The sequence below is a fragment of the Thamnophis sirtalis genome, unplaced genomic scaffold (assembly GCF_051295495.1).
Source record: "Thamnophis sirtalis isolate CommonGarterSnake01/CBP01778 unplaced genomic scaffold, rThaSir2_p1.2 scaffold_1, whole genome shotgun sequence".
Classification (NCBI taxonomy): Eukaryota; Metazoa; Chordata; class Lepidosauria; order Squamata; family Natricidae; genus Thamnophis; species Thamnophis sirtalis.
In genome coordinates this window covers 76,860,595-76,881,479 of record NW_028261381.1, presented here as the reverse complement: position 1 = coordinate 76,881,479, position 20,885 = coordinate 76,860,595, and the positions used below count along the sequence as shown (strand labels likewise).

At 40.1% G+C, this 20,885-nt stretch overlaps 1 protein-coding gene across 5 annotated transcripts in view; it reads right to left on the bottom strand.

Moving 5' to 3' along the window:
• Positions 1-20,885, bottom strand: part of LSP1 (lymphocyte specific protein 1) — a 105,435-nt gene that overhangs the window by 47,544 nt on the left and 37,006 nt on the right. Inside the window, exon 1 of one of the 5 annotated variants that reach the window (XM_087716706.1) lies at positions 20,169-20,335. The exons of the other annotated variants lie outside the window; for them this stretch is intronic. Within the exon in view, the coding sequence (XP_087572832.1) occupies positions 20,169-20,227 (59 nt within the window). The 5' untranslated portion in view covers positions 20,228-20,335. Of the gene's footprint in view, positions 1-20,168; positions 20,336-20,885 lie in introns of those variants that run through there. 5 annotated transcript variants of the gene reach the window in all.

Genomic DNA, 20,885 nt, shown 5'->3' with positions numbered 1-20,885 from the left:
ACATATCTGTTATTTATTTGAGATTGATGGTGCCACATTTGCTACAACCTTTTCTAATTTGATTACATATGGAGGATTGTTAGAGATGTGAGAGCATCTATGTGACACATGAACAGCTTGGGATCTCTCATTTTGCAGGGTTGGGATTCCATGCAAACATTTTCTTTTTCAAATAAGCTGACAAGGGTGAAATTCAAATGTTTCTTTGGACTCCTAGAGCTGTAACTAAGCCCTTTTAGCAGAATTTTAAAAGTGAAGTCTAAAAGTATAGAGATTCCTCCTTTTAGATGACCTCATGCATTTTTTTTTCTCACTATGGAGCTTTTCACATAAACACATATAGAGACATTTCCTGGTACCTTCTTTCTCTCATTCTCTTTCTTCCATTCTGTTTCATGATTTCATCGTCCTTTTGAGCTCAGAAAGAGCAAAGAACAAAGAAGATGAAACCATCAGAAACAAAACCTGAAAAACCACTTTCTTTAGACCATCTGCACCCAAATTTGCTGTGGGTTTTTTTTCCATGGTTTCCTTAGACAGTCTTGCCTGGGATCTGGAAGAAAGCCAAGGTGTTGTGCTCTCTTTGAAAAGTGAAATAGAATCTAGATGAAATCATTCACTCTACGCCCTGTGATCGTGACCTCGCTCCTGCTCCCAGTGTCTGCGAAAAATCTATAATAAAAGCTCAGAGTCAGAAATGCTCTAAGCCCAAAGTGTTCCAACTTGCTTTTTCCTTTCCAGTAAGAAAGGAAAGTTGTTTTTGCTTACTTGCTTTTCCAAAATTACATAAAATTTCATTCTTGTTGTTCTGCTTTTCTGCTTTTATTTTTTGCAAAATTTCCAGAGAGAATGATTGCAGTCCTCCTTTTCCTCCTGGAGCTACAAGTCTGTTTGGTACATGAGACAAGCCTTCTCATTGAGATGTTGCCATTCCCTCAGCTACTTCTTTTGTTTTAGTTGGATGTAACTAATGGTCTCACTCCATGATCTCACAAGCTTACAATCTGTTGCTTTTTCTTTGTCCTGACTGCATGGAACATAATTGAAGGCCAGTTATTCTATGTGTAACAGTAGCGCAATAAAACCTTTCCAAAAATAGAGCCCGTGGTTGCCCTCATCCAGCTGGCATCCTGGGAACTGGATCTTGAAATAAGTGACACCTGTCGTCAAGCTTTTATAGTGTTTGACTAGGTTTTTTTTTTCTTTTAGTTTAATAAATAAGAGGAGATGTATTTCTTAAGGTTGTGCGGATTTGATTCCTCAACAGTGGCTCAGAGCTTATATGTAATGGAACTCATGAACAACTTTTAAAACAGCTCTGCTTGTCCTAAGATCACATGGCAGTTATAGAGGGAAGCCATTGTGCAAAAATATGTTGCTGTTAGTTGCAAAGTCATGACCGAGCCATCGCGACCCCATGGACAACGTTCATCCAGGCCTTCCTATCCTCTACTATCCTCTGGAGTCCATTTAAGCGCATGCCTACTGCTTCGGTCACTCCATCCAGCTCCCTCATTCTCTGTTGTCCCATTCTTCTTTTGCCCTCAATCTTTCCCAGCCTTAGGCTCTTCTCCAGTGAGTCCTGACTTCTGATTAGGTAGCCAAAGTATTTGAGTTTCATCTTCAGGATCTGGCCTTCTAGAGAGCAGTCAGGGTTGATCTCCTCTAGGACTGACTGGTTTGATCACCTTGCAGTCCAAGGAACTCCCGGGAGTCTTCTCCAGCACCAGAGTTCAAAGGCCTCAATTCTTTGGCACTCAGCCTTTCTTATGGTCCAATTTTCAAAGCCATTCATTGCAATTGGGAAAACCATAGCCTTGACTATAAAAAGATGTAGCTACCATTAAAAAAATTCAGATGGACACTATCCACACTCTATATGTTTTAAAGCACTGTATTATTTCCATAGCACTGCCCAGTAAGGCTTCCATTATTGAAATGACCAAGGCGTTTGGCTTTCAACTTTAGGGAGAAACTATGACTTGATCACCTCCTTGAAAATATTAGTAATTCTAGTTTTTTCTCAAAAGCACCAAACCATGTAGAAATATGGGTTGCCAATGCTGCTCAAGATCCTTCAGGAAAGTGACACATGGCCCTGCTCAGACATAGGATGATTCAGAGTGACCATTACAAAGGACAGCTGGACAGTAAATGCATTTCCCTAATGGAGTTCTGCCTTGAGTTCTTCAGTGTTAATGTTTTGAGGTTTTGTTGTAAAATCACCTTTTTAGTCAGTTCAGTTCCACCTATAAATTGCACACAAAGTGCGTAGGACTTGCCTTCAGTTGATTGAGTAAAATTATTTAGCATGACAGAAGAGAAGTAAACGTTAAGAGCCGAGGTGGTGCAGTGGTTAGAGTGCAGCACTGCAGGCTTTTTCAGCTGACTGCTAGCTGCAATTCGGCAGTTCAAATCTCACCGGCTCAAGGTTGACTCAGCCTTTCATCCTTCCGAGGTGGGTAAAATGAGGATCCAGATTGTTGGGGGCAATATGCTGACTCTGTAAACCACTTAGAGAAGGCTGTAAAAACACTATGAAGCAGTATTTAAGTCTAAGTACTATTGCTATATACGCAGTCTACCTAAATTTAAGTAAAACTTCTATGCGGGTATCACAGTGGCTTCATAACTGGATGTCCAATTCAGCTATCCAAACAATAGCCTCTGATGTTGCTTCATGCAGATCTTCTAGGGAACCAGAGAGGAGAGCATAGTCAACCATATCGGTAGCATTCCTTAAACTACACATGGTCCCTGGGTGATGCTAAGTAGGTGACAATGACCAGAGGCAGCCATATACTGCCCTTTGGCCAAAACAAACAAGTACACCAAATCAAATTGAATAGAGTGCCTCTCTGCGTTCGGAAACAGACAATACCTGGTCTTATTAGTTGAACACTTCAGAGTGCTATGTAAGGGCTGCTCTACCTTTGGAAATGTTTTACTTCTGCTCATGCACGCATAGCACCCATGAAGGTGCACGTGGGCGAAGCTTGCGTATGCCCGAAGCATATTCCTGAGCGAACTGGCAGTAAAAGAAGCTGGAACCCACCTCTGAATCCAAACAATAGATCAACTGATGTATATGTCAGAGCCAGAGAGTATCCTCTTGATGAGGTGATATTCTGCTGGTAAAGAAATGAATTATTGAAAGGAGAAAGAAAGGAGACTGAGGGCTGGATTGGGGGCACAAACATCCTAACTAACACTACTTTGAATTAAAATATAGGGTCCAGAGACATGGATTTAAAACTGGTTAGTTAAGCCTGAGCCAGGCAGAAAGTGAACTGCTTGTGAATATTACAATCAAGAGCTGGGGAATAGTAATATTTCTAGACATCCAGAATACATCATGCCAGATATCACAGTAGATGAAGAAAAGCAATATCAAATGACAGCCAAGTAGCTCTAAAGGACCTGCAAACATAATAAAATATTGGGATTTAAGATAGAGATTAGGGATTAGACTGGTCAAAGCTTTCTCCTCAACTGTGAAGTCTCAGGTGTTATAGAAAGCTATAGAATTCTTACTTTTTGGATAAAGCTGGAATTGACTTTAAATTCAGTAGAGGATGGATACATAGGTACAGATAGAAAGGATGAGGCTGATCTTTGGTGTTTCTAATTGAATTAGTGTATCTTTAAAAAAAAATAAAAGAGGGAGAACTTTAACTTTAAAGAAAGGACAGGTTTATCAGGTTCCTAATGTTGTTGAAATTATTAAAGGAGTAAATTGATTTTTTTTAACCAACCAGGGGTAGGGTACTATTCTTCACTGCATTTTTTTTTTCAAAAATCTATGCTCAATACCTTAACTAATCTCAAATCAGTCTGGTTTCCATTCTCCTGCAGTACAGCACTGGCCATCTGCCAAATGTATGGCTACAAGATCTAGATTGTCAGACTTCAGACAGCCAATAGATGGCAGCAAAGTGTTTCATTTTTAAAAAATCTCTTTTTGCCATCTAGTGATCATCTGGAGTTTTGCAATACACACCTGGTATTTCTAGCCAAAATTCTATCATCAGAAACCTCCTTATACTTTTCAGTCTATATTGGCATCAATTACCTTGGAAATTATCTTTTTTTTCTATTTCTCACTGGCTGTTGAATGGAAGAATCATGAATATCAGTCTCTCATCTAGGGATTGTATCAGACAAGTAATATCACATCTCAAAACAAACCACTTGGGAAATAAAATTCAGCGGAAAATGTCACATGAAATAATGTTTTTGTTTTTTTAAAAAATCAACAAAACCCAGGACAACTGAAGGTCATTTTGCATGCCATTACATTCTAAAAGAGAAACTGTCATTTAGCAAAAAGATTTGCAGTGACAATTTGAAACAGATGATTTATTCATTCCAGAAGCTTGAAAGGCAAGAAGAGACTTCGTTCAGAATGCAAGACAAGAATGTTAAGAGTCGGATTCAGGAAAGAGAATTTTCCTAGACTATCCAACTGAATGAGATTGCCTGGCACGATCATTTTGACAATCCAAGGAAAGGAGTTCTTGGCTTGCGAATATTCCAGGGAATGAAATGACCCAGGGCTGATAGAAGGACATGTGCAGAAATGTATCTCAATGTATCTGAAAATATGGCAAATGCAGTTGTTGTGCAATGGGCACTATAAAGGGGAAAAGAAAGTTGTCACATATTTTAATAGGTTCAGACCAGTGGTGGGTTTCAACATTTTTTAGAACCTCTTCTGTAGGTGTGGCCTGCTTTATGGGAGTGGCTTGCTGGCCATATGACCAGGTGGGAGTGGCTTGCCAGCCATGTGACTGGGTGGGCTTTGCCAACTTGTAAAATATGGTGAAACTCACTTAACAACAATCTTGCTTAGCAACCAAAATGTTGGCTTAGAAACTCTGCATTTGAAGCATGCAAGTCTTAAAGCTGTCAAGTTACAAGACACTTGCACCCCTAACCCTTTAGAAAAAAAACCCCAGGGGTGTTCAAACTTGACAGCTTTAAGACTTGTGGACTTCAACTCCCAGAATTCCTCCTCTCACTCTTCATCTTGATGATGTGCAGATGGGCGGTGGAAGGGAGCTGGAACTGGTTCTAAACGGCACTGTAGATTTGTGGAACCTCTTCTATAGAAGAGGTTAGAACTGGCAGAAACCCACCCCTGGTTCAGACCCATGTATACCAGTGGGAGAAGGGGCAGCAGGGTGCAAATGATTAAATGTGCATCAGGGTATCACATTTATTTATTTATTTAGCGCATGGCAAGGATATCTTATAGACTTGTCTTCAATCTCAGAATGCAAGGATTTGGGTTGCAACACCACAGTTTATTTCTTTTAACTGGATACTTATTCCAGATCACAATATTCCCATATTCCAAATGATATTTGTAGACACTGAATAATTTAGCACATACTATTTTTGTCATAGCAGCACCAGGCAAGAGACTGCAGATTTTTTAAAGGTTTCGGGAGGAGTCACCAGTTGATTGCACTTATAAATTCAAATTGTACCAAAGGAGACGGGTTTTCCTGTACTTCATGCCAGATATGTTATTTGTTCATTTAGAGCTTTCGTGTGTGTGTGTGTGTGTGTGTGTGTGTGTATGTGTGTGTGTGTGTGTGTATGTGTGTGTGTGTAAGCCTGAGCTTCTTTTTAAAGAATTCAATCATGAAATCATTATTTTATTCTCATTACAACTCTCTGAGGAAGGTTAAAGCAAAAAGCTATATTCATATATGCCATAATTTGTTTTGTTTTGTTTTTGTCTTAGAAGTTGCATCAATTATTAAAAACAGATTATGTGGCTTGCAAAAGAATTATCTTGGTGTGATGGTTTTTTAAGCTCTTATTGTATGTGTTTCTTATGATAGAATCTGAGTAGAATCCTGGATCCACAGGATATTGATTCTTGGGCTTTTTCAGGCAGCCAATAATTTTCACCTAAATGAAAGTTCTTCCATAATTAAATTAAACTAAACTTGTGAGGCTTTATCTTGTTGATATCAGGCCAAAAGATTGTATGCAAATTCATACAATCTTTTCATATGAGAAAGTTCAAATGTGATTTGAGATTTAAAGATATGGGCTTGTTGGCATGTGTAGCAAAATTAAGGAGAGAGAACATGGATAAAATTCTGAAATGGTAAAATGAATAACATCATTTCAAATTCAAGTGGAGGTACAATTTTAAATGTAAATTTATTATATTTTTATATGAATTTCATTTATGGATTAATTTTATTAAAAGTTAAACTGAACTAATGCAGAAGATGGAAAGGGAAAAGAAGAGAAGGAAAGGGAGGAAAGAAAGAAGTACAGAGAGAAAGGATGAAAAGAAACAGAAAGAAGAAGCTTCCAATTTCTTCTGCAGCCGCAATGATGACAAAGTTATCCCTTACTTTTTGGTTACAAAAAGAAGCAGTTTTCTATTCTCCATTTTTTTCTAATCATCAAAACCACAAGTCGTAAATGCATTTTTTTCTGTTTCACGCAAAAAGGAGTTTCCATACATGTGGTGCATCTTTTCTATAATAAAATAAGTTAGTTTAGCCATCTTTCCAAGTTCTATCATCTTCACCAGCTATTCTTCTATGGTGAATAGGGTTGAATCTTTCCATTTTTTAACATATAATGTTAAAAAACATTACTGCAGTTGCCATATATAAAAGCAAAGTTTCATGACTTTTTCTTAGTTTCCTTTCTATTAGTCCCAAAAGAAAAGCCTCTAGTTTCAATTGTACTTCAGTTTTTAAAATCGTGTGTGTGTCTGTGTGTCTGTGTGTGCGTGTGTGTATGCGCTGGTCTTGTTGTATTCAGGTCTTTTCCTATGTAAGATTGAGATTGTCTTGGCAATGTTTCGGCGAGGTCTCACTCACCATCTTCAGGCTGGGTTTTGGGCTTAAAGCGTGGTCGGAGCTGCTGTCTTTCTATAAATCTTGGTGGGTGGGTGTGGAGTGCTGGCTTTGTTTCAGTAAGTGGAATGATTGGTTGTGTGGTTGTATCATGATTGGTAGATTGGTGCTGATTGGTGCTGGCTGTGTGTCCGTTGTTTCGTGTTGCAATGGCCTGGGTGGTGGGTGGGGCTTATTTATTGACTAGGGCTGGTTTCCAGATGTCTGGTAGGTGGGAGACATCATCACATTTATTCACATTTATTCACACTTCCACAACATGAATGTAGCTGACTATGGGTCTGAGTGGTGTTCCTTCTTTGTGTATCTTTGTGTATCTCCATAGACTCACCTCTACAGAATCTTGCCAAATTCCTCACCAAACAACTCCAACCCTACGCAGAATCCATCCCCTCACACATACAAAATTCACTCCACTTCATAGAAACAAAACCTACAACCCAGCGACCTACTCGTGAGTTTCAATGTCATACCCCTCTTCACCCAAGTGCCTATAAAAGAAGTCAGAACAAACACAACCGCCCCCCAACACATCCTGAACCTGACCAACCACTGCCTAACCAACACATACGTCATCCATAATGGACAAAGATACAAACAGATAGAAGGAGCACTCATGGGATCACCCCTCTCACCCGTCATCACAAACTTATACATGGAACATTTTGAAACTAACGCCTTAGATAAATCTGAACACAAACTCAAACTCTGGGTTAGATATGTTGATGACACTTTTGTGATTTGGCCACACAGGAAAGAAAAACTGGACAACTTCCTCACACATCTCAACAGCCTAAACCCCAAAATACAATTCACCATGGAAATAGAAGCAAACAACAACTTCCTTTTCTGGACATCCTAATCTACAAAAAACCCAATGGCTCCCTAGGACATATTATTTCCTGGTATAAAACACACACCAACCGCTACTTAAATGCACAATCCCATCACGACCCTGCACAGATCAACTCTGTAGCCAAGAACCTCATCTCCAGAACTAAACGCCTAGCCGACAAAGACCACCTGAAAACTGAATTACACACTCTCACAAACATATTAATCTCCAACACATTCCAAAGAAAAACAATTACCAACCTAATCCAAAGGGAGACTCCCCCCAAAAAAACCTGAGACATAGAACAGGACAATGGCATCGCCCTCGTCCCTTACATCAAAGGCACCATAGTTAAATCAGCGAATTTCTCCACAAACGCAATATCAAGACAGCCTTCAACACTGACCAAAAAATAGCCAACATTTTAATAAACCCCAAAGACAAAATCCAGCTAGAAAACCAAGGAGTCTACGAAATACCATGCAAAATCTGCCCTGCAACATACAAATGAACAGGAGAATAAATGCATGCATCGCAGAACACAAGAACGCAGTAAGAAAAAAAGAAAAAACTTCCTCCCTTTTCCAGCACCTTAAAGCTACAGGACATGAAATTAATTTTGAAGGGACCAGGTTAATCTCCAAAACTGAACACTTCAACAAGAGAATAATTATGGAAGCTATCGAAATAGAGAAACATGCCCACAACATGAATAAACATGACGATACCTCCCACCTACCAGACATCTGGAAACCAGCCCTAATCAACAAATGAGCCCCACCCACCACCCAGGCTGTTACAACACGAAACAACAATAGACACAGCCAGCACCAATCAGCACCAATCTACCAATCATGATACAATCACATAACCAATCATTCCACTTACTGAAACAACGCCAGCACTCCACATACCCCCACCAAGATTTATAGAAAGACAGCAGCTCTGACCACGCTTTAAGCCCAAAACCCAGTCTGAAGATGGCGAGTGAGACCTCGCTGAAACGTTGCCAAGACAATCTCACTCTTACATGGGAAAAGACCCAAATGTGTGTGTGTGTGTGTGTGTGTGTGTGTGTATTCCACATCTCTAGGCAGAAAGCATTTTCAGAGCACTTTCTTACTTATCTGAATAAATACAGTAAATCACCTACTCTCACCTTGTCTGGACTGAGCTCAGTTTATTGACTTTCACAGATTACCATTCATTACCGGCTACAGGAACTGATTAGAAAATAGGCTTCCACAGTTGAATTCAATAAAAAAAGTAAAGAGCAAGTATGTGATATTGGTAACATACTGAGCACATTCATTCAAATATTAAGTAGTATGGAGGAATATAACAATTTTCTATGCCACCCAAAATAGTATGTTCCAAAAGTACAACCAATAATTCCTGTGTACTAAGTTATTAATCATCAAAGGAGCAATGGAACCAAGGCAAGGCAATACTTATATTTCTTCTCTGCACTCATCATTCCACAGACTTACAGACTAATATTTATTTATTTTCAAAACCAGGAACAGTTTAATCCAAGATGGAAATTTCCTTTGGAGGAAGAGAATGATTGAGAATCATTCAGAATTATTATCCTTGATCCACAGTTACAAGTAGCAAATTCCATTTTACCATTCTACCTTCAGCTGCAAATGTGCACCACGCCAGGGGTGGTATTCACTTACCTTCACTACCAGTTCGCAAATGTGAGTGCGCGCATGCACAGAGCATCAAAAATGGGACATCATGACATCTGGGCATTACCGCTGCCAATGCTACCAATTCGCCTGAACTGAATCGAACTGGCTGAATACCATCACTGGACCATGCTCAGTTTCCATGTTCTGATGTAAACATCTTGCACAACACTATCTTTCATCCTTGAATGTCTAATCTATGTTCAGATTTCTACTTCCCACACATACATAAGAGGGCCTGTATCCACCGAACAGCTGTTTAATATTCAGGTACAGTCATTTGGTTACTTTTAACTGAGCATGTCAAAATAAGAACCTAGATATTGATTACTATAATGAGCTGGACTCGGGCAGCTGCAGAACTTGAGACAGGAAATTATGGGAATGACAACATGCAATATACATGCTCACATATTCTTACATTGTTAAGGAATGAATAAGTCAGCAGGCTTCCAAAGAACAGATGAGCATTAAAAATGGAATGAGTATGTCTCATAAATGTCTCATGGGCAGCAAAATAGTATTCAAGTATTAGCTTAAAATAAGCATGATCAAGATACTTTCCATTCTCTACTCTTCAGGCAAAGGTAGTATTGAGGATTTATCTGCAGTGATGGACTTTTATCAAGTCTGTAGCTAGCCTAAAAGGTTTTGGTGGACACACCAAAAAAAAGTCATAAAATATAGCTTACTTACTGAAGATTTAAAACAGAACCACAAAAAAAATCAGATAGGGAGCTGAATTCTATTTTGGAATGATCTATAATTTAGGGTTTTCCCTGAGAAATGGTTCCTAGCACCAGCAGTGCTTCAAAAATTATCTCTTCAATAAATCTTTTCTTAATAAGAAAAGGCATGGCAGGAAAACACAAGGGGATTGTAAACCGAAGTGAGCATCATCTGGGACCCTTGTAAAATAGCAAGAACGTGGCAGAATTATTGCATATTAAAAGGATCACTGGAAGCACCCAATCTACTCTTCGTTAAATGTACATACCATCATTTCATTGATTTGCTTTTGCTTGCTAACTCTTCCAGCTGTGAACAAGTTTTTGTGTGAAAAACAGGCTGTTCGTTCCATTTCTGGCATTGGCAATCATTTAGTCCATAAAAATGGAGGGTATAGCTGGTATTCATCAGAAATTTTAACTGGTAAACTTCATTCCCCCCAACCATGAACACTGCAGTTCTCTAAGCCTTGAAATCTCTAAGAAAGGTTAGCATGCACACTAAACCCAGTTTACAGAAGTCTTTGGGCCAATCAAATGAGTTTGAAACCTTTCTAATTGTCATCCAAATAGCCTTAGTTATGAGCCTCACTGAAAACATGTAGATAACTCAACAGCAGAAGAACCCTGACCCATTCCTTGAGGAATTGTAAATGTTAACTCCAGAATCTCACATACAGTATCAATCCCTGGAAAACAAGGAAGTTATTGTCACTCTGACCATATTGTGGATTTCTATGGGCCTAGTGATTAAGATGCTGGACTCATCAAGCAGAAGTCTGGCAGTTCAAGGCCCAAGCACTGCATGACAGGGTGAGCTCCTGTCCTTGCCCAGCTCCTGTCTACCTAGCAGTTACCTAGTACACTTTGGTGGGAAGGTAATAGTGTTCCATGCACTTTGGCATATAGTCATGCTAGCCACATGATCTTGGAAGCATCTTCAGACAACACTGGCTCCCTCAGCTAAGAAATGGATATAAGCATCGCCTCCTAGAGTCAGACATGACTAGGCAGGAGAAACCTTTACCTTTTTATAGGCATCTTAGTAATGACTGTAATGTCCATCATTAAACAACACATTTGGCTTCATGTATCATTGGTTCTTTTCAGTTTAAATTCATGTGGTGATCATTTGTCAGGAGGTCATCATGATTGGCAAGACATTGATGGCCTACGCAGCATGTATGTTTGAACTTCAGGTTATCTGTCAGTCTTCTTTTGCATCATAGATTGTTAAATTACTTTCTCATCACCCTGAAGTTAAAAGCTGATGAAGTATATTTTATAGGCCAAAAGATTGGAAGGCTGTAAAAACATATTAGCTGTCAGTCAGTGGAGCAGATTACCACACAAAGTGGTGACCTCTCCTTTGCTGGAGATCTTTAAACAGAAGCTGGGTGGTCATCAATCAATCAATGCTGTAGTGGATCCAGAATTGGTTGAGTAGAACATATGACCTTTCATATCTCTTCAAACCTATCGTTCTATCATTCTACAGTTCTACAAAAACTGAAGGCAGTTGTTTACAAGCTGATGTCATTGAACCAACCAACAAAACAAAGAACCTATGTGACATAAGGAAAACTATGGAAAATCCCATTTTTTTTCTCTCAATATGGAAAGTGGCTCTAAACATGATGCTTTAGATAGGGCTTGTGTCCTTTCTTTCTGACCTTTGAAAAAGGAGAGCAAGCGTAGCTTTTTTCATGGAAACACTTGCTGGAAAGAAGATGCCATTTACAGCTGAAAAGCTGAGCATTTGAGAACTGCTAGTCCTGCTAAGGAAGCCCTGGGTACACATTACAATTCATTGGAGACTTTATTGCCAGCGACAGTGTAATTAACTGGGAATGATTTTGGAAAGAACGGACAATTACCATCTTATCTGTTTCTCTCTCTCTCTCTCTCCTTCCCTTCCAGACTCTGCCAGGGCTGTCAAACAGAGCCTTTGTTTGATGGTGAATTGCTTTGAGTTGCTTTATCCCTGTGTATAAGTAAACAATGGCAACAATGCCTGGCACTTCTGTGGCACTGGGCACTGTTGAAATACTGTCCAAGTTTCCCTTTAATAAATTTTCTCTGTCTCAGTCTTGGAGACCTGCAAAAGTGTATTTGGTTTTGGGCTTGTTCAGTTTTATGCAACCAATCTCATTCTGTTTGTCTTTTCTATCCTCAATAATACCACTTATTATTATGGGGTGCCTATTAAAGCTGCAGGCTTGAATATCCTTCTTCCCTAAACAACTTCAATTATTTCCAATGTCATCAGTTTGGAGTGAAGGTCTTCAAATAACTAAGATTATTCCTAGGTAAGGAATTCAAAACTTACACCCTTTGCTGAATCAAGAAGGGATAGGCAAGAAGAAATGAGGTTTCTTTTTATAAAAGCAGGTAAAATTGAATAATTATCATGGTTAGCCTAAGGCTAAATGCTAATTTCTCAGCTACGGTATTGTTCATTTAAACAGTGGTTCCCAAACTTGGCAACTTTAAGACTTGTGGACTTCAACTCCCAGAGTTCTCCAGCCAAAAGAGCTAGCTGGAGAATTCTGGGAGTTGAAGTCCACAAGTCTTAAAGTTGCCAAGTTTGGGAACCACTGATCTAGCAGAACTATCAGCTGAATCTGACCAGGGGTAGGCTTCAAAAATTTTAGCTCGGTTGCTGTGTGGGCATGGCCACGGTGGGAGTGGCCTAGTCGGCCTCCTGCACCATGGCTGGTGGGGGAGCATTTTTGCCCTCACTGGACTCCGAAGGCTTTCATTGAGCCTCCGGGAGGGTGAAAATGGCCTCCCCAGGCTCTGGGGGCTGGAAACGGCCCTGTATCTGGCCTTCCTGGACTTCCGGTAAGCCCATTTTTTTGCCTTCCCTGAACCTCCATGCATACCCTGCACTTACCTGCATCCAAAATGGGCCACGTGGGGACTCTTGGCAGAGGAGGGGCTGGACGGGCAGGGCTAGCCAGGAGTGGGATTTGGGGGTTCTCCAAACTGCACAGAATCTTAGCTAGAGGTTCTCCCAAACCCCTGCAAACCCCCAGCAGGCCACCCCTGAATCTAACTAGATCTTTGGTCAAATTTATTGGCCAGTTTTATAAAACGTTAGAATTCTTTCTTCGTCATCCATGTACTATGAATCAAACATGGCATTTGACTTTGCTCTCAGAGTCAGCCTCTACTTCTGATCTGCCCATTTGTATTCTAATATAACAACAATAACAACAGCTCCAATACACATAAGGCCTATTTGTTGCTGATCTAAAGCACTGCACTACAGAACTTACATTGTTAAGAATTTGTGCAATGTTATACTTGTTTTATTTCTAATTAATTTCTCTGCATGGAATAGGTTATTATGGTTGAAAGGTTACATTAGACATCCATCCTATGATTTTTGCCAATTTCCCATTTGTGAAATTTGATGCCATACATTCAGTTAGTTTGCATAGCATATTTTACATTATATAAACGGGAGAGAGGTGCATCCCTTCCATTCTATGCTTCAGTATGATTTATTGTACTGATAATAGAAATAACTTCCCCAACTTTTATATTATCTTCGGGCATGGTATATACAGGTTTTCAACCTTCTTATCCACATAAGAAACGGTATGAAGGCCAGATTTATTTGACTGGTGTTATTTTAAACAAGCCAGAATAACTTTTGAGCCATGTTTCAACGGTTTGATTTAATATAGAAGCACCATTTGAAAAATTCAATATAAATTACATTCTGTAATTACATATGTAACTTTTCAAATTTCAAAGTTGTAAACTGGAAAAATATAAATAGTTCTAACTATTAATTTTGATTATATCTCAAGGTGTTATTCTAATCAGTTTAGCTGCAATATTGATCATGCATTCAGAGCTCTCTTATGCAAATAACATACAGTAACAATATTTTTTCTGCTTTTGATGGCATTTTAATATATTTTCCCCTTACTACTGTTGATCAAGCTCTCTAATCTAATAGAGCAATGTCTTTAAAAGTATGAATAAAAGCCATATATATGTATGCATTTTTTCTATCAAAATAATTCTTCATTAATGATTCCATTATACATTGAGATTGTTTGGTAGAATGAATGAGGACCAACTGCAAAACAAATACATGAAGAAAGATTAAGAAGAGGAAGACAGAAAACATTGTGGTAAAATGAAGTTGATGCATATCTCAAATTGACAAACTTTAAGCGAGATTTTGGCAATGAATCTTGATTTTCCAAATATACCCGGTCCAGCTCATTTTCTCTTCCATTTCTGAATTTGGTTCTCATCTTCCATCTTTTTGGTTAATGATAACTGGATGGGAGAAACCTGTTAGAAAGCTAAACATGATCTCTAACAGTGATGGTGGGCCTCATTAAAAGTGATACTCAACAGAGCATCATTGTTAGAAATCCTTTGTGTAGTCCAGTTCATCCTTAAGGAGATGCTGAAAGGCTTGAAGTTTCTGGAGAAAACAAGAGGCCTTTAAAACAGAGGAGAGCCAGTAAGTGTTCAGCAGCAGAAATAGATGGTAGTCATAAGTGGTCTGAAACAATGACATCTAAGTAGAAGAGCATAAACTGAGTTATTATAAGTGAACTCAGCCATACTGTACATCAGGCCAACTATTTTTATGGCAGTTTATGTAGTAATAAAGCTATTGTCTTAAGATTTCATATTCTCTGTATGACTATGATGGGGACAAGATACATGGAAGATCGTACCAAACTGCTAAAATAAATTCCAAAAATACGCCATGCACATGGGACTCTCTTGCAAATGAGAGATTGGCTCATTTGTAATTCTGAAAAAGTTGCAAAATGAGTAGGCAAACTGCTTCAGGGATGGAGGGGAGGCCACGAAACAGAATGAAAAGAGATCAACTATCATCAGAACAGCATCCAAACCTCTGAGACATGATAGGCCAGTTATAAAATCCAAGGAGGTGTTCCCCAAGGCTGTTGTAAGAAGGGGAATGCAATGTGACATCCAGACAGTTAACTGATCAAGTGCATGTAGTGGCAACAAGTGTAGCAAAGAAGAAACAAAGAGTATGAGATCTGTTCTACAAAAGTGATGGATAAGAAGATGGATGTTTCTAAAATACCCCATGCCCAACTGACCAGGCCAGTTGTTAGAGAAGAAAAGTCAAAGTTTTCTATGAGTAAAATGAAGATTGGAAGAGGGTTGAGAGGTATGGTGTTTTTTTTTTTAATCTTGTCAAAGATAGCACTTGCCCTGGAGGCATTTAAGAAAAAACAAAGGCATTGCATAAACTATAGAGAGGACGAGAGCATAAACTATAGAGAACTTGATGAGTGCAAGAACAGCTTAAATTGACCTGGTGTAAACTAGGTGTAGCCATAGTTCCTTTCCTCTTATTTCCTGCTTTCAAATTCTTTTGCCCACCAGTTTTTCATTCTTTTTTGTGTTTTGCAAACTTTTGCTGACCCTGCAAAAAAGGAATGATGGGTTATGTATGATCACTATGGCTTTCTTATTTCAGATAAAAACATTTCCACTGATTTGTATACAGTAGCGTACAAATGTGGTATAAGAATGCTACACTCAACTGGCAACATTATAAAAGCTCATATGGAAAAACTGCTCTTGTTTGGAAAACATGTGATTGTCATGTTTTATGAATTGCATTAGATGCATTTCAATTCAGAAGTATGTTTCTAAAAAAGCCTTGCTTTTTTAAACAGCGATGTCAGAAGAGTCTAGACATATTCCATTAAGGCGTTTGCTGTCAACACTTTGCTTCCCATCCTGATCATAAGAATAAATGTGTGTCTTTAAAATGCCATAAGAGGGTTGCTGCCTGTAGATGAGAGCAATAAAAGAGAATTTACAAAATAAAATTGTAAAAACAAAGGACAAAACAGAGGTCCTAGAACAGTGATGGTGAACCTTTTTCGCTTCGGGTGCCAAACACACTTCGCATGCGCTCATATGCCCACCCCCATAATTTAATGCCCCCCTGCCATGCCTCCTACACTTGCACGTGACCACCCACCCCCTGCTGCCCTGCGCATGTGTGCACAGCTTTCATGGAGCTCGGGGAGGGCAAAAATGCCCCCCCTGCCCCCCCGGAGACCCTCCAGAGGCTGGAAACGGCACATTTTCCAACTTCTGGTGGGCCCAGTAAATCCTTTTTTTGCCCTCCCCAGGCTCCAGAGGCTTTCTAGCAACCTGGGGAGGACAAGAAGCAGTCCAACACACAAACCAGAAGTCCATTCCCGAACTTCCACTTTGTCTGTTGGGTGGTTTTTTGTCCACCTGAGGCTTCAGGGAAGGCTCCGGAGGGCGAAAAACAGTCAAAAATCAAGGCTGAAAATCAGCTGGCCAGCTGACAGGGCAATGCCTCACATACCCTTAGAAATGGCTCCGCCATGTGTCATAGGTTCGTCATCACGATCCTAGGGAGAGAATGGGTGTTTCTCCTCAGTTCTCTTCCAGAGCCTACCCATTGCTTACTTCACCTCCCTCCAGAGAGGGCTCCCAGTTGAATGTGTATGGCTCTAAAGTGGGAAAAGGGGCCTAACTGGGCGATTAGATACGGTTTATGCAAGCCAGATAACACTGAATTATCAAGTCAAGTGATTATTTTGAAAAAGGCAGTCACAGACTTTAACTTTGGTTAAACATTGGGAAAACCGTGAGCTTGAAGATGGCAGGTTGTTTATACTATATCCTGAAGGTCTTAACAGGCACTGAGGCAATATTATTGAGTTGGGGGGGGGAATGAATATTGGGGTTTGTTTCCCCCCTTCGTTTGGGGAGGGGGGATACTTTAATGTACCATTAGTTTGCATGCCACTCAGAGATACAAGATGGGCAGCCATATATGAAATGGGCAGCTAAATAAATAAACTTAAAGAATCAGGAAATTTTAGTGCTGCTATTTGCTGATTGAAATTCTGATGTGGAGACCTGGAAGTTTTCCAAAGAGTGTATGCAGCCCTTTGGCCACTAGTTCCTTATTCATCAACCTACTTGATCCATCACCTAGTTTCTTGGTCAACTTGTTTTAACTAAGAGCTAATTAATATGGGAGAACAGATCATTTGGTGATTTCATTCTTCATTTGCATATGCTTATATGAACCGTCTCCATTAAAAGCGATAATTGTGCCTTATGACACCGTCTGAATATCATTTTTATAGCTGTTGATCAGCGGTGTCGTTACTGTTTTAGATGAATCTTTACCAGAAGAAGAAAGACAGAAGGAGAACTACAGAGCAATCAAGGATTTTCACTTGGCTGACGTCTCAAAAAATCAGAGACAGAATACGTTCTTTCCATCTTTTCAGAATCCACAATGATATTCACATTAGTATACAAGTATACACTACAAGTATAGGCAAATCATCCAGATTATTAGTCCAAAATCACCCAGCCTAGCATATTCTAATTTGGTGTGTGTGTGCAGGTAAAAAGAGCAAAGTATTTCTTATTCTCAACTCTGTATGCTATTTTGTAATCTGGATTTTTTTTTAAATCCATACAAAGAATCTATAATCTATTAGTCTTTTACCAGTATTGCTACCTGATGAGACCTGCTTAATTTTCCACAAATGATGCTTTGGCTTTTCTGGCATGCTAGAATTGGATTGGACAGCCATGTGTCCAGATAACACTAATGTAATTCTAGTGTGTTTTTTAAATTCTAAAATAAAAATGCTATATAACTTAGTAGTTTTTATGTTTCATACAGAGGAAAGGATGACTCTCCCTCACATTAGTCTTTTAAACCTGTATGAATATTTTTTTTAAAAAAAACAATCTTGGCCACAGTCCAGACAAAAGGAGGAATGCTAACAAGCCAGTGAAATGTAGACTGCAACCCAATACATATTTATATAAGAATAAATCCCACTTAGCATATGTCTGAATAAATCTTCCAAAGAGTGTAATGTTAAACATTGGTTAGAAGCTAAAACATGCATTTGTCTGAGTAAGCCCATTGTTCTTAGTAGGGTCATTCTAAAACAGATGCCCACTGATTTAACTGGAACTTAAAACTTTTTTTAAAAAACCATATCCAACTTCTGGCAAATGTTAAAACAACTTAAAACTTGTTTCAGAAAAAAAAAGAGTAGATTAATCAATATCACAAGTATTTATTTTATGCCTGGGTTTCTAATGCAGTTGATTACTTATTTTCAACAAATGGTTGCATAACTAGACAAATGAAAAACAATACTTTTATACACATAGAAAGACAAAACGCTACCTAGGGAGGAATAATACCTAGAGGATGGGCTCAGATAAATCTTTTTTTCACAGAGCTGCATCCCTCAGCACTATACTTATTTTTTTTCCTGGCCAGGATGCACACTTCTCTTTTCATTTTGTAAGCCACTGAGGCTACAGAAACATGAGGAGGAGGAGGGGGAGGGGGAGGAGGAGGAGGAGGATGGGGAGGGGGAAGCACTGTCATCCTTGACAAAAACAAATTTCTTTTTGGATACTCTTTGAAAGAGATGTTAAAGTAGAGTAACTTGTAACCAGCCTGATCAGTGGTGTCCAGGCACTGTGTGAGAACCTGGGTGTGAAGACCATTAACCATATGCTCACTGCTCAAAGGCACCCCACATGGTCAAGAAGCTTCTCATACTTCCATAAATATGTAAAAGTTCCGCCATGTTGTCAATGTTTCCAAACAAACGCTGACTTTCAAATGAAACATGCTTAAGCAGTGATTTGCCATACAATAGCTGGCCATCTGCTGTGCCCTGCCTGGTCAAACTGTTTTAATTAGCCTGTCCCAATTGGTGCACTTCAGATGGGTACCCCCATTGATTCCCAGTGTTCTTAGCCAACTGTGTTGTGATGGGGGGGGCTGAAGATGGGGAGGGTGCTGGAAGCAATCCCAGGACATACATTATTCTTCTCTGTCCTGGACCAGGTGATTAATTCCCCCCCCAGTTTATATTTGGGCTTCCTGCTGGGTCAACATTAATTAATGGAACTAACCAGCAATAAGAAATGAATGAACTCTCTATTAAATGTCCCTGTTCAATCTGTCCAATAACCACTATGCAGTAAGCTTGTTAAATCTGTTGTTTATTTGGGGTTTTTAATGCACTCTTAGATTTAGACAATGGTGTGTGTGTGTGAGAGTGAGTGTGTGTACACGCAAATATACAGCAAGAGAGGGAGAGAGAAGCCCCCAAACTAGTGACCGTAAATGGTCACTATCCAGGAATATCTGTAATCTTGGTCCCAAAGGAAGGCACAACAACTGCCCCTTGTTACCCCTTCTCTTTACAATGAAGGTAAATCGTAGGGCAGTTATTCCGCCCCTTTTCTCTTTTGAAATTAACTTTGCAACCCCTCTGCGCCTAGCTTTGCGCGCTCAGGGGCAACTTGTTACATTCCTTCGGACTTCCTCCAGCGCGCAGGGCTTGCGGGACGCCCGTAAAGATGTCTCGGAAGAGAACTCCAGTTCATCTTGTCTCACTTGGAAAGGAAATCGATCTCGGTTCCCGAGAAGAGTTCCCCAGGGATGAAAACCCCGTCTTTCAAATGGATAAAATGCTGCCTCTTCCAAGGATTTTCCCTGTTGAGCTTAGCCATCGACCACCAGCTCCAGCTCCGACTCTCCCAGGTCCCCCTTCATATATACGTTAGGGGCGAGGTCGACCTTCCTTCTCCCATCACGATTTTCGCTCCAAATGCCGGGTCAGTTCAATTGCCAAGGCCAAGCAACGATTCTCTAGGGGAGGGGGGTCTCAGGGAAAACCATCCCTAAATGTCTTTCTCTCTCCCGCACCCCCTTTCTCGCCGCGCCTCGATGTCCATTCTTCCTGCCTGCAGGAATGCGTTTGCCACAGGCTGAACATCGCCGCCTTGCAAAGCGACGGAACTGCTTCCCTGGACCCAGTTCAGATACTGGGGAGCCTTCTTAGCCAACGTAGAGAATCTCGAGTGGGCGGAGGGAAGGCGAGGGATCTACAGTCCCTCGTTCCACACAAAGAAACAGTGCCCCCCCTTTCTTCGCTACGGACAGGTAAGGACTTACCTTATGAGATTCTGCAATCCCTGTTTGCTGGAATTCCGCCTCAAGATCGCACTGGTCATGGTGGGCGAAAATGAATGCGGGGCAGGGACGGAACTCCGGCTTGCGAACCCGCCTTCTTCTCTGCCCACCCCCACCCCAATCTCTTCCCCAGCTTTTAAGTGTCTTGTTAGTTACTATGGTCTGACTTGTCCTCTCTCTCTCTCTCTCTCTCTCTCTCCTCTCTCTCTCTCTCTCCCTGCCTTCTTTCTCTTTCTTTCTCTCCCTCCCGTCTCACTCTTTTTCCCCCAGTTCAGGAAGTTCTGCAGCTGGTTTCCTTTTGTTTCTCTAAGCCCGCTATCCCACTCGCGCTCTAATACTCCCCCTCTTTCACCTCGACGCCCTCCTTCTCAAACGAGAAGAAACATCTAGGGAAAGAAAAGGATTGTTTTTGGAAAGCCGGCAAGAAAGAGACAAAGAAATATTTTGATGTTTAAAAAAAACCCACAGACGTGGCGTCTCAATTTTGTCAAAATCAAAGCTACATATTTTTCATCCTGACAAAATCCAAAGTTTACTTGTTAAGAATGCAAAGCTGGATCAAAGATGCATCCTCTTAAGAACCAAGCAGCATCTAAAGATGTTCCATAGAGTTCTTCCAATGCATTGATGTAAGCCTGTCCAACTCCACCAGATTCTGCTGAAACTTTGGACAAGATTGGAACTAACAGAAAACTATTC